General features: G+C 45.2%; 2 protein-coding genes across 2 annotated transcripts in view; one reads left to right on the top strand and one right to left on the bottom strand.

Moving 5' to 3' along the window:
- The window catches only part of RTRAF (RNA transcription, translation and transport factor), a 34,708-nt gene extending 33,191 nt beyond the window's left edge, over positions 1-1,517 (top strand). Inside the window, exon 8 of the mRNA XM_088444168.1 lies at positions 1,259-1,517. Within this exon, the coding sequence (XP_088300294.1) occupies positions 1,259-1,413 (155 nt within the window). The 3' untranslated portion in view covers positions 1,414-1,517. The remainder of the gene's footprint in view (positions 1-1,258) is intronic.
- An 834-nt stretch (positions 1,518-2,351) lies between these two features.
- Positions 2,352-14,502, bottom strand: part of NID2 (nidogen 2) — a 72,229-nt gene continuing 60,078 nt past the window's right edge. Inside the window, exons 19-22 of the mRNA XM_088444167.1 lie at positions 13,654-13,811; positions 10,823-10,946; positions 6,379-6,491; positions 2,352-2,965 (exon numbers count right to left, since the gene is read on the bottom strand). Of these exons, the coding sequence (XP_088300293.1) occupies positions 2,955-2,965; positions 6,379-6,491; positions 10,823-10,946; positions 13,654-13,811 (406 nt within the window). The 3' untranslated portion in view covers positions 2,352-2,954. The remainder of the gene's footprint in view (positions 2,966-6,378; positions 6,492-10,822; positions 10,947-13,653; positions 13,812-14,502) is intronic.

Below are 14,502 nucleotides of genomic sequence, written 5' to 3' on the forward strand. Positions count from 1 at the left end.
TCCCTGTTTGAGAAGATGCCCCGTTGTTAATAGTGATCCCTGTTTGAGAACATACCATGTTGTTGTTAATAGTGATCCCTGTTTGAGAAGATACCCCGTTGTTGTTAATAGTGATCCCTGTGTGAGAAGATGCCCCGTTGTTGTTAATAGTGATTCCTGTTTGAGAACATACCCCGTTGTTGTTAATAGTGATCCCTGTGTGAGAACATAACAACGGGGTAATAGTGATCCCTGTTTGTGAGAACATACCCCGTTGTTGTTAATAGTGATCCCTGTTTGAGAACATACCCCGTTGTTGTTAATAGTGATCCCTGTGTGAGAAGATGCCCCGTTGTTGTTAATAGTGATCCCTGTGTGAGAAGATGCCCCGTTGTTGTTAATAGTGATTCCTGTTTGAGAACATACCCCATTATTAATAGTGATCCCTGTGTGAGAACATAACAACAACGGGGTAATAGTGATCCCTGTTTGTGAGAACATACCCCGTTGTTGTTAATAGTGTTCCCTGTTTGAGAACATACCCCATTATTAATAGTGATCCCTGTGTGAGAACATAACAACAACGGGGTAATAGTGATCCCTGTTTGTGAGAACATACCCCGTTGTTGTTAATAGTGTTCCCTGTTTGAGAACATACCCCATTATTAATAGTGATCCCTGTGTGAGAAGATGCCCCGTTGTTGTTAATAGTGATCCCTGTGTGAGAAGATGCCCCGTTGTTGTTAATAGTGATTCCTGTTTGAGAACATACCCCATTATTAATAGTGATCCCTGTGTGAGAAGATGCCCCGTTGTTGTTAATAGTGATCCCTGTGTGAGAAGATGCCCCGTTGTTGTTAATAGTGATCCCTGTGTGAGAAGATACCCCGTTGTTGTTACTAGTGATCCCTGGGTGAGAACGGGCCCCGTTGTTGTTAATAGTGATCCCTGGGTGAGAATGGGCCCCGTTAATGGGGGATGGACTGTGGACGTCATCTGTGCTTTTGTAGTTGTTAGAGTGGATAAAAGCTGACACGTATTTTGTTGCCCTGGGATATTACAGAAAGCTGGAGATTAGAGGGAAGACTGTAGAGAAGTCTTATCTCAGGACAGTGCATGTAATACCTTTTCCTGCTCACATACATACATAGTTTTCTTATGTAACACTTCTCTGGGCATTTTTGCACTGGGCTAAGTAAACGCAGCAGGAGGGCCTGTAACTGGCTATAAATAGGAAGCCGGCCAGCCCCGCTAACCCTTGTCCTGTATGTTTTATTAGATGCCGTATTAAATGATGCTGCTAGGATCCTCCGATTACTTCACGTGGAAGAACTCCGGGAACTTCAGACTAAGATTAATGAAGCCATTGTCGCCGTTCAGGCAATTATTGCCGATCCCAAGACTGACCACAGACTGGGAAAAGTGGGGAGATGAGAGCCGACGTCTGTCTCGTCCACCTGTTCCCATAACAGCCCAGCATGCGGCGTTCCCTTTCTGTATAAACGTGAAAATAAAACTCCTCCTGAGATAAAGTCTGATCGGTCAGTTTTCTGGTACATTATTAGTGGTGATGATGGTGGACTGTGTTTATGTTCTGTACAATGTGAGGTAACTGATCTATTCCAGTGATTATCTTGGAGGGGGCTCTCACTTTTTGAGGGAGTGAATCCTTTTGCCTGCCCCAGAAGTAGAGTGTAGCTTGGGCGGCTATATGGTAACTGCTTGGGCTCCTATTGCAAGTGGCTGTCGACCTAAGCCCTAAATTAGGAATGGGGGAACCTCAGGCCGCCCGGGGGCCGTATAAGGCCCACGGAATCATTTTGGTCTGGCCCTCGGAGCTTTTTTCTATTCTCATCTGGCTAGCAGGGTGCCTAGAATGGCACCATGCAGCCAGAATCTAAGCAGCTGTGCCCCCTGGAGCGTCCTTACAGCTCCCCGGAGCATCCTCAGGATGCTCTGCGCATTGCTGTAATCACTGGTGATTGTGGCCACGCCCCCATGTGATGTCACAGAGGGGACGTGGCCTGCACCGGGCCCGCAAATGTTCTATATATCAAAATGGCCCTGGGCAGAAAAAAAAAGGTTCCCTGCCCTAAGTAGAGACTTTATTCACGCTGTTTCCCAGACAAAGTCTGAAATAAGAACAGATTCGTTAGATGCGGCCCCTGAAGTCTCTGATCATTATTCCAGAGAAGGACTGCTAATGGCTGCTGATTTTGTATCAGTGTTAAATCACCTGAAAGAGGTCTGTGTAATGAGCACTACATTTTGGCAAGGTCCCTGCATACCTGGAGAGTTGTGTATCCTTCTGTAAGGGTTATATGTGAGCAGCTGTGACCCAGACTTCCCACCCATTAATGACAAACGCAGCATTTTAAAATAAAAAAAAAGTTTTTATTGAATTAACTGTGAAGTTTCATGGCACACAGACTAATGCAATGTGGATGTATACAGTTTATTGCTAATAGCTTGGTTTTTGGCATGGGTAGAAGAACACGGGCCATATACAGTTCGCTATTTCACAGTAGACCTCTTGTTTTAATATATAAATTGAAAACTACATATTAAGAGATATAAAAAACAAATCGGCACCATTAAAATCAAGTTAAGTAAACGCAATAATACAGCTTTAAAATTAACCTCTGGCCTGAGAGAATTATTACTATATTTTTAAACAATGCCTCAATCTCTCTGCAGCAAAACAGGTTAATGGACGCATCTTATTAATCTTTACAGGTAAACACATTTATTTTAAAAAATACAGTAGTAAAAATTGAGGTAAAAAAAACTTTACACTTCTTTTTTTTTTTGTTTTCTTTTTTTTTTTTTGCAAGGAAATTTGTTGAGTTGTCATTGTGGTTTATAAGTAGTATTTGTGTCATTCCTTCAGCTTCTTGATCCTTTTTAATGGAGTCAGGAGGAGAAGGGAGAGGGGATTCCTCTAAAGCTGTTTTTGGTCATTGCTCTTTGTGGCTTCATTTCCTTCCTGCAAACACATGTAGAGAGTTTATGTTGTGTGCTGCAATCTGGTCTATTTTTGTTGACTGAGTACTGTAGGTAAAGGCACCAGTGTAAAGGCACCAGTGTTCGCAGCACTGTACATGGTACACCAAGATTTCACAGTAGCTATCATGAGTATGGTGTTTGAGCTGGATTGTGAGCAAGATAAAGAGCCAGTGATGCAGGTCGCAGAGGCAGTACGCTAGGAGATGAAAATGAGACTAGCAGCAGCATTAACAGTAGATGGAAGAGGGAGGTTACAGTAGTCTAAGGGAGGGGGGTATTCAATTAGGCTGCGAAAAGCAGATAATTTATCGCCAATGATGTCATTCTCGCCTGTTTCAATTATCCCTGTATTCAATTTCAAAGACTGTGCCGGTGCAAAAAGTCTTGGTGAAAACTTATCCCTGTTTTTTAACAATCTAATACATGGCGAAAAAAGTGCAGAATTGGGGTTTAGGAGTGCAGAATAAAAAAAAAATAGCCTGCAGCCTTTCTAATGTCCCCTAAAAGTAATCAGTGTAAAAAAAAATCCTGACACCCCAAAAAATGTACTTTAATTTTGGGGATGAAAAAAAGTTTTAAACTAGCGAAATTAATTCAGGCGGGGGGTTCCCAAATATGTGGCAGTTGTTTTCTAGAGTGCGGTGCAGGTGCATTTTTGAGGAATTAAAAAAAAAAAATGACTTTAGGGACTTAAAAATATGCTTGCACCCATTTTCATGTACCCCAAATGTTGTTTTTTTTTGGGAAAAAAATAACTTGTCCCAAGTGCTATTCTTCACCCCTTCTTCTAAAGCCGCATTTATGTACCTGCTGCAGCTATTAAAAACCCTGACTACCTTCGGCAGCCCAAATCAGGGTTACCCATAGTGATCCCCCATGTCAGGACATTGGGGGACAGGAAGATTTCCCGAAAATTGAATGGACTTTGATACGTACCAGCAGCACGGGGAAGGATTAGGGGGCGGAGTTACAGGAAAGGGTGTGACTAGAGAGTCACACGCCAGTCACTCACTCGGCCATACCCAGCTGTGCAATAAAACTGAATGTACTGGCAGTGAGAGGGCAGTGTGATATGGAATGTACTGGCAGTGAGAGGGCAGTGTGATATGGAATGTACTGGCAGTGAGAGGGCAGTGTGATATGGAATGTACTGGCAGTGTGATATGGAATGTACTGGCAGTGAGAGGGCAGTGTGATATGGAATGTACTGGCAGTGAAAGGGCAGTGTGATATGGAATGTACTGGCAGTGAGAGGGCAGTGTGATAGGGAATGTACTGGCAGTGTGATATGGAATGTACTGACAGTGAGAGGGCAGTATGATGGCAGTGTGATAGGGAAAGTACTGGCAGTGAGAGGGCAGTGTGATATGGAATGTACTGGCAGTGAGAGGGCAGTGTGATATGGAATGTACTGGCAGTGAGAGGGCAGTGTGATAGGGAATGTACTGGCAGTGAGAGGGCAGTGTGATAGGGAATGTACTGGCAGTGAGAGGGCAGTGTGATAGGGAATGTACTGGCAGTGAGAGGGCAGTGTGACAGGGAATGTACTGGCAGTGAGAGGGCAGTGTGATATGGAATGTACTGGCAGTGAGAGGGCAGTGTGATAGGGAATGTACTGGCAGTGAGAGGGCAGTGTGATAGGGAAAGTACTGGCAGTGAGAGGGCAGTGTGATATGGAATGTACTGGCAGTGTGATATGGAATGTACTGGCAGTGAGAGGGCAGTGTGATATGGAATGTACTGGCAGTGAGGGCAGTATGATGGCAGTGTGATATGGAATGTACTGGCAGTGAGAGGGCAGTGTGATATGGAATGTACTGACAGTGAGAGGGCAGTATGATGGCAGTGTGATAGGGAAAGTACTGGCAGTGAGAGGTCAGTGTGATAGGGAATGTACTGGCAGTGAGAGGGCAGTGTGATATGGAATGTACTGGCAGTGAGAGGGCAGTGTGATATGGAATGTACTGACAGTGAGAGGGCAGTATGATGGCAGTGTGATAGGGAATGTACTGGCAGTGTGATATGGAATGTACTGACAGTGAGAGGGCAGTGTGATAGGGAAAGTACTGGCAGTGAGAGGGCAGTGTGATATGGAATGTACTGGCAGTGTGATATGGAATGTACTGACAGTGAGAGGGCAGTATGATGGCAGTGTGATAGGGAAAGTACTGGCAGTGAGAGGGCAGTGTGATATGGAATGTACTGGCAGTGAGAGGGCAGTGTGATATGGAATGTACTGACAGTGAGAGGGCAGCGAGTCACTGATATGGAATGTACTGACAGTGAGAGGGCAGTGTGATAGGGAATGTACCGGCAGTGAGAGGTGTAGAGGGGGCAATCAGCGGGGCCAAATTTGGGAAGTTTCGCAAGTATCAAGTGCATAGCCAATGTTACAAGGCCGCCGTGGACCTTTTCTTCAGGGTGCTGTACATTGACATGAATGAATATAGTGCTATGGATTGTTTGAGAGAGGGGGGCCCAAAACGGACATCTTGACTAGGGCCCTATGAGGTCTAAATCCGACGCTGGACAGCCCCCATCTGACCACCTACTTTCCCCAAGTACTGTAGAGTCTGTGCCTACTCCTGTGCAGGCACTGATGCTGATTGCGCCTATTCTTTCCATCAAGAGAGATGACACTAACCTGCACCAATCACTACTCATGTGCTGGGGGCACAGGGGTCCTGGTCCCAACCTGCTATGGCAGTGACAGATTCCCCCTCCAGGGGCTGCAGCTCACAAGCCCGATTCTAGCATCCCAACACCTCCATGGCTGTTGAGTTGCCAGTGCAATTGAGAAGTGAAGAATAAACCCATTGAAAACTTGCTAAGATGCTCCTAAGAGATATAGAGATGGGGAGAGCAGGCCCAGACCCTACGCCACAAAGTTCCACTGTCTACCAAGAGAATGAGAGAATGAAGTTTTAAACTTTTTCCCAATATAAATGCCTGCCTAACACTTAGTCACACAGGATAGATCTGCCATATAACAGGCAACCTTTACCAGCATTGGGTATCCTCATTCTGACCAAACAGATTCCATTATAAGGCATCATCAGTAATAACGGTGTTATGCTGGGTACACACGGAACCATAATCAGCGACAACGATCGCGGATCCCTATAGAGACATAACAATATCGTCCAGGTTGGCCTGCATGCATGTATGGTCGATATCGTTATTGTTACGTTGGTCGTTCGTTGCATACACAGTTATTGTTCCGTGTGTACACACCCTAAGTGTTTGTCATGAGAGAGATGGGTCTTCCTTATGGTATTATATTGGATTGGCAATGTCTGAGGCAGCCACCAGCAAGAAAACAATACATGGCATCAGAGTAAATAGAAGTGTGGTAGAACCTGTTGTGTACATAGATGACATCGGCACACTCACCAGAAGGGCAATAAGGATAAACCGCTGTTATTCCATACAGATGTGATCGCTGCTCGGGGAGGTACTCCTCTGTAATCTCACCGCTCTCCTTATTCACCGATAGAACGCCGTCTCTGCAAACAGACAGAGCCATGAAACGGGACCCGCGGGTCAGTGCTGATAGTCATGTGTTACATTCATACCGATTGTAGGCCAGGCAGTAACTGGCATAGCGCCATTGTTTACCTCTGACCCCGCAGCCTTACATGCCGCAGACTGTGAATGATGGCACAGATAGGCAGAGTCTCAGCCCACAATTACCAAACTGCTATATTAGTCTGGGCAATAACACCTCAAGGGGACTGTGCAAACCCCCACTTAACTTACATTTGTGTTTTATATGATGCCTGGGATCATGAGGAAGCTGAACTGTATAATTTATATATATATATATAATTTATTGTAATACTAAAATAAAATGCTGCATGTACCATCCCTGTGTTCTATTCACTCCAAAACAGAACAAGTGAGGTCAACATTTACTTATTCCTGGTTACTTAATGAGGTTTCTTCCTGTACTATAGATTCCCCACCACTGTCACAGCCTGTGTGTCTAATAACCAGAGCGGTATAGGAGTGCTGCCTCACACCTCATCTCTAGGAACACTGATTACCTGTACTATAGCTTCCCCACCACTGTCACAGCCTGTGTGTCTAATAACCAGAGCGGTATAGGAGTGCTGCCTCACACCTCATCTCTAGGAACACTGATTACCTGTACTATAGATTCCCCACCACTGTCACAGCCTGTGTGTCTAATAACCAGAGCGGTATAGGAGTGCTGCCTCACACCTCATCTCTAGGAACACTGATTACCTGTACTATAGCTTCCCCACCACTGTCACAGTCTGTGTGTCTAATAACCAGAGCGGTATAGGAGTGCTGCCTCACACCTCATCTCTAGGAACACTGATTACCTGTACTATAGCTTCCCCACCACTGTCACAGTCTGTGTGTCTAATAACCAGAGCGGTATAGGAGTGCTGCCTCACACCTCATCTCTAGGAACACTGATTACCTGTACTATAGCTTCCCCACCACTGTCACAGTCTGTGTGTCTAATAACCAGAGCGGTATAGGAGTGCTGCCTCACACCTCATCTCTAGGAACACTGATTACCTGTACTATAGCTTCCCCACCACTGTCACAGCCTGTGTGTCTAATAACCAGAGCGGTATAGGAGTGCTGCCTCACACCTCATCTCTAGGAACACTGATTACCTGTACTATAGCTTCCCCACCACTGTCACAGTCTGTGTGTCTAATAACCAGAGCGGTATAGGAGTGCTGCCTCATACCTCATCTCCGGATACGCAGACTCACTGATTACCTGTGGACATCGGGAGATGGCTAATGGCAGGGGAGTGGGAGGGAGAGAGCACCTGCTGTATGAGGCTTCCTGGTGTTTCCCAGTGATGAATTGCTAAAGCTTAGGGAATAACTCTGAGCTTTTTTACATCACTCACAGGTACGTAGACACACAACCTAATATACCAGTTGTCTAATATAAAAGAGCTACTATTAAGATCTAGGAAACCTAAGACTGAGGGTTTGGCAGCAAAGATTATTTTCCTCCACAGAGACGACTTATCCACGGTTCCATTAAGGACACAGCAGTCAGTCTCCCCCCCCGTTCACTCACATAAAATGAGGGACCAGGGACTCAACCAAGCACAGTGAGTATAGCTATAATGTCATCCCAGGAAAGGCTATAAATACTTATTTATACAGTAAAGAGGGCAAAAAAAAAAAACCTGTTCATTCCTTTTATACAGTCAGGTGCATAAATATTGGGACATTGACAGAATTCTCATATTTTGGCCTCTATTCACCACCACAATGGCTTTGAAATGAAACAAACAAGATGTGATTTACCTGCAGACTTTCAGATTTAATTTGAGGGTAATTACATCCAAATCAGGTGAACGGTGTAGGAATTACAACGGTTTCTATATGTGCCTCCCACTTTTTAAGGGGCCAAAAGTAATAGGACAAACTAAATAATCCTAAATCTAACTTTCACTTTTTAATACTTTGTTGCAAATCCTTTACAGGCAATTACAGCCTGAAGTCTGGAACGCATAGACATCACCAGACGCTGGGTTTCATCCCTGGTGATGCTCTGACAGGCCTCTACTGCAAATGTCTTCAGTTCCTGCTTGTTCTTGGGGCATTTTCCCTTCAGTTTTGTCTTCATCAAGTGAAATGCATGCTCAATCGGATTCAGGTCAGGGGATTGACTTGGCCATTGCATAACATTCCACTTTTTAGCCTTAAAAAAACTCTTTGGTTGTTTTTGCAGTATGCTTCGGGTCATTGTCCATCTGCACTGTGAAGCGCTGTCCAATGAGTTCTACAGCATTTGACTGAATATGAGCATATAATATTGCCCGAAACACTTCAGAATTCATTCTGCTGCTTTTGTCAGCAGTCACATCATCAATAAATACAAGGGAACCAGTTCCATTGGCAGCCATACATGCCCACGCCATGACACTACCACCACCATGCTTCACTGATGAGGTGGTATGTTTTGGATCATGAGCAGTTCCTTTCCTTCTCCATACTCTTCTCTTCCCATCACTCTGGTACAAGTTGATCTTTGTCTCATCTGGCCATAGGCTGTTGTTCCAGAACTGTAATGGCTTTTTTAGATGTTGTTTGGCAAACTCTAATCTGGTCTTCCTGTTTTTGTGGCTCACCAATGGTTTACATCTTATGGTGAACCCTCTATATTCACTCTTGTGAAGTCTTCTCTTGATTGTTGACTTTGACACATATACATCTACCTCCTGGAGAGTGTTCTTGATTTGGCAAACTGTTGTGAAGGGGTTTTTCTTCACCAGGGAAATAATTCTGTCATCCACCACAGTTGTTTTCGTGGTCTTCCGGGTCTTTTGGTGTTGCTGAGCTCTCCGATGCGTTCTTTCTTTTTAAGAATGTTCCAAACAGTTGATTTGGCCACACCTAATGTTTTTGCTCTCTCTCTGATGGGTTTGTTTTGTTTTTTCAGCCTAATGATGGCTTGCTTCACTGATAGTGACAGCTCTTTGGATCTCATATTGAGAGTCGACAGCAACTGATTCCAAATGCAAATGTCACACCTAGAATCAACTCCAGACCTTTTACCTGCTTAATTGATAATGAAATAACGAGGGAATAGCCCACACCTATCCATGAAATAGCTTTTGAGTTGATAGTCCCATTACTTTTGGCCCCTTAAAAAGTGGGAGGCACATATAGAAACCATTGTAATTCCGACACCGTTCACCTGATTTGGATGTAATTACCCTCAAATTAAATCTGAAAGTCTGCAGTTAAAGCACATCTTGTTTGTTTGTTTCATTTCAAAGCCATTGTGGTGGTGAATAGAGGCCAAAATATGAGAATTCTGTCAATGTCCCAATATTTATGCACCTGACTGTAAATTCTAATTACATAGATCCAGAGAAGGACAAAGCAAAACCCCCCAGGATTCCTCTCATCAGGAGAAAACTCAATTCTTTCCCGAACAGTCATCCACACGATGGAGCTGGTGTGAAGCTGAACGTTCCCCTGTTGTAATTCACATATTGAGCGTCTTTCCCCTGCGCGTGCTGTAGAACTGGGGTTGCGCACGTACAGGCGATGCACAGCATCTACACTTACAGCTGAGGTGGTGGGGCAAATACCATACGTAAAACCCTGCATGTACACATTTTATCTGTGCCCGCAGTTAGCGAGCAACATACGCCAACTTTACTGCTATCCCTGCACCAGGGCCAATGTCTCCTACCAGTATTTGCCATATACACCAACTCCCGTGTCTGATCCGCTTTACATTTGCTGAGTGAACCGTCCCCCTTCTCTGTATGGTGCTTGGCACGGAGCATTAGACACATATTTGTATTGACCTTGTGTATATTGCTACATATTAATGATGTCTCCTGTAAGGTGCCTTTTCCCCCAATATAAACAAGCAAAGTCTTTCTGATCTCTTTGTGACGTCACCCATCTGTTCCCTGTGATAATGAGGCTATATACCATGCACATGTTACTGCATCCTGGGATATGATTTGCCTTTAGTGCTGCCTGATCCTGTGCTGCCCGTCAGGCTTCCCCTATTCCTACGTCCTTTCCCATCTCCGTTCCACCAATAGTATTCCATTTAATGTGGACGTAGCATCATTACCACCACAGTCTAGTACAGTGTTGGCTAACCTTGACACTCCGGCTGTTGTGGAACTATATATCCCAGCATGCCCTGCCACAGTTTTAGCATGCCCTAATAGCAAAACTGTAGCAGTGCATGCTGGGTTATGTAGTTCCATAACAGCTGGAGTGTCAAGGTTAGCCAACACTGGTCTAGTAACTCTTTTATATAACCACCAAACTACTAAGGGGCAAATAACTGATATGGGTCTTACTTCCTCCAGTCCGTGTGATAGAAATGATTGGCGTATGCCACAACACTGAATGGATAATTCAGGTTACTCTGTATTACTCGCCGGCCGCTTCCATTGGACAATATGCACTCGAGTTTCTTGGTTCCTAATATAAATATAAAAGAGATCTTAGTATACATACAGCGACAACATGGCAGGCGTGCTTAGCTGGAGACGTACATATTGAGTCTATCCTTAACTGTCCATAAGTGACGAGGTGTGATCAATATTGGCAGCTGGGCACACCATATTTCTTGGACTGGCATTGTCAGACATTGCGAAACGCAACTCTAATGGCTTTGTAAACCACGCTGGATTCTTTATCATTGATCTCAGGGCCTGATTCAGACCCACTCGCTTGGATGCGTTCGCACGCAGCCAGCCGATTGTTTGCATTCTGCACACGCGTCTTAACGCCGTTTCAGAGGCAGCGTCATGGTACACGTCACTTGGCTGAATTTTACACTGAACCGCTCGCAGTGCTTGCGGCAGGGTATGGTCGACCACAAGCGCGCTGCGTATGCATCCGATGGTGCTCTATGTTGCCGATGGTTGCATACACTTCCTGGAGATGATGTGCGCAAGTGGGCGTCTTAAAAACAAGCTGGTGGGCGTCTGCATACACAGTGCGATCGCACGCCAAGACATAGTGGGCGTGCTAATGCCTTGCCGTGCGATCGCCTGCCTTTGCCGAATTTGCATACGCATCTAGCGAGCGGGTCTGAATCGAGACCTCAGGCCTTGCTGTGCACAAGCATCAGTGTACATTGTGCACGTGTTACTGCTAGATGGGTAGCTGGCATCCTGATACCTGCACGGTTTTGCCACTGACGTGTTTCGATATGGCACAAATACACTTACAATACACTTGTCTTAACAAGCCTTAAAAAATAATGACAAAAGCTGGGTATTCCAGTGCACTGGAGTAAAGTGGCCAGGGTCTGCAGCACTTAGATAAGAGGGTGCCAATCCCTCTAGGGGTAAATACAATGAATTTAAAGTATCTAATGCGCTTCCCCTTGTGGTGTCCTGATATTGTCTAAGAAAATATTATATATATATATATAATGATCCCTTATGGTATAGTGTTGTGATATTACAATATTGAGAGCTGGAGATATCTTGCTGGTAAATTAATAACATTCATTTAATGTAGGGATGAAACATAGGAGCAAATGCTGCTGGTGAAGATCACAATGATGAAGTAACAGTATGGTATTATACAGTACAATACTAATGGATGGTGCACATAAACAGATACAATAGCAATATATACAATGGTGTAGATGAGTGAATTCAACCATTGGTGTGGGGTTGACTGGTGGCGTCCCAGCCTGTACTAGTCCTGCTTGGTACTTCTCATTCAGGGGAAAGTCTAGGCGATTAGGGTGAACGCACTTTGTGATGTATTCACGAGTGCGGGATACCTGGTTACTGGAGTCTCTGTTGACTGGCCGGCTGGAGTGTATCGGGCTTCTCGCCAGGGACCACCTGGTCCTGGTGGTCCACTGGGCGTCTACCTGAAGCGTCTGTCCGTGGTTGGTGCAGTGGGGTTGGCGGTGCGCTCTATGGGCGGGTGCGTTCACGTGATTATACGATCAGGGGTACAGTGCAGTCTACCCGGAAGTCCAGAGGAGCCGGACAAACAGCGCTGCAACACTTGGAGACCACTTGACTACTGCCGATCCATAGGAGAGGAAGGAGCAGCAGCCACGTGGCTCACCCTTGCCGGGAACACCGCCAACCCCGCTGCACCAACCACGGACAGACACTTCAGGTAGACGCCCAGCGGACCACCAGGAGTGCCGTTCGCTGCGTCCCTGGCGAGAAGCCCGATACACTCCAGACGGCCAGTCAATAGAGGCTCCAGTAACCAGGTATCCCGCACTCGTGAATACATCACAAAGTGAGTTCACCCTAATCGCCTAGACTTTCCCCTGAATGAGAAGTACCAAGCAGGACTAGTACAGGCTCGGACGCCACCAGTCAACCCCACACCAATGGTTGAATTCACTCATCTACACCATTGTATATATTGATATTGTATCTGTTTATGTGCACCATCCATTAGTATTGTACTGTATAATACCATACTGTTACTTCATCATTGTGATCTTCACCAGCAGCAATTGCTCCTATGTTTCATCCCTACATTAAATGAATGTTATTAATTTACCAGCAAAATATCTCCAGCTCTCAATACTGTCACAACATTATACCATAAGGGATCATATATATAGAGCAGGGGTGGGGAACCATTTATCTGCTGGGGGCCATTTTGATATATATAACATTATTCGCGGGCCCGATGCACACCATGCCCCTCCGTGTGATGTCACCTGGGGGCGGGACCATGATAGCTGGTGATTACAGCAATGCCTGTAAGCTGTAAGGGCAGCGGTGTGACCGTCTGAAGCATCCTAAGGACGCTCCAGGTGGCCCTGCTGCATAGATTCTGGCCACAGGGCGCTATTCCAGGCACCCTGCTATCCAGATAAGCCTAGCAGAAAAAAACCTCAGAGGGCCAGACCAAATTATTCCAAGGGCCTTATACGCCCCCTGGGCCTGAGGTTCCCCATCCCTGATATAGAGGTACTCTTAGACAATATCAGGACACCACAAGGGGAAGCGCATTAGATACTTTAAATTCATTTAAAAATAATGGGAGGGGCTTCACTAAATGAACATTATACCTAATGCATTTCGATACAGGGTAGAGAAAAAGAAAACCATTTCATGATAGATGTATGCAATCTAAATTCTAAATGAATTATAATTTTGTTCTTGACAATCAACACATTTTAAAACGATACCTGCGTCTGCCCAACAGATCTGTTTGGAGAACGGATCAAATGTCAGCCCATTGGGTAAGCCAATATTGTCGTTCACCAGGATCCTCCTGTTTGAGCCATCTACGAAAGAGGTTTCAATCTTGGGTGCCTCTCTGTTCCAGTCTGTCCAGTAGAGGTTCCTGCAGGGGGCGATAGAGAGCACAGCAGAAAGTCCAATCAGACTGCAGACCCCAGACTTATCATTACAGCAATTTAAAAAAAAGAACCTTATACATTACAGGACCATTATAGCTGATCAAATGAAACACTGTCTTCATTATACACCCAGAGGGGTATAAACCTTTTCTGACCACACCAATTTTCAGATCAATACAACTCATTGATTAGGTCAAGGATGGGGAACCTCAGGCCCAAGGGCCATATAAGGCCCTCGGAATTATTTGGTCTGGCCCTCGGAGCTTTTCCCGGTTAGCCTCATCTGGCTAGCAGGGTGCCTAGAATGGCACCCTGCAGCCAGAATCTATGCAACAGTGCCGCCTGGATCATCCTTAGGACGCTTCAGACAGTCACACCTCTGCCTTACAGCTCCCCAGAGCATCCTCAGGATGCTCCAGGCATTGCTGTAATCACCGGAGATTGTGTCCCGACCCCCCGTGTGACATCATGTAGGGGGTATGGCCTGAACCAGGCCCGCAAATAATGTTATATATATCAAAATGGCCCTTGGCGGAAAAAAGGTTCCCCACCCCTGGATTAGGTGGTAGTCATGTTTTTTTTATTATTATTTAAAATAAAACTTTCCATTGTTTTTCGGCACAAATGGGGCTCTTCTTTTGATACATATTGGAAGTAATGTCTATTCTCATTACA

Source organism: Taudactylus pleione, unplaced genomic scaffold (assembly GCF_031769625.1).
Source record: "Taudactylus pleione unplaced genomic scaffold, aTauple2 ptg000350l, whole genome shotgun sequence".
Taxonomy (NCBI): domain Eukaryota; kingdom Metazoa; phylum Chordata; class Amphibia; order Anura; family Myobatrachidae; genus Taudactylus; species Taudactylus pleione.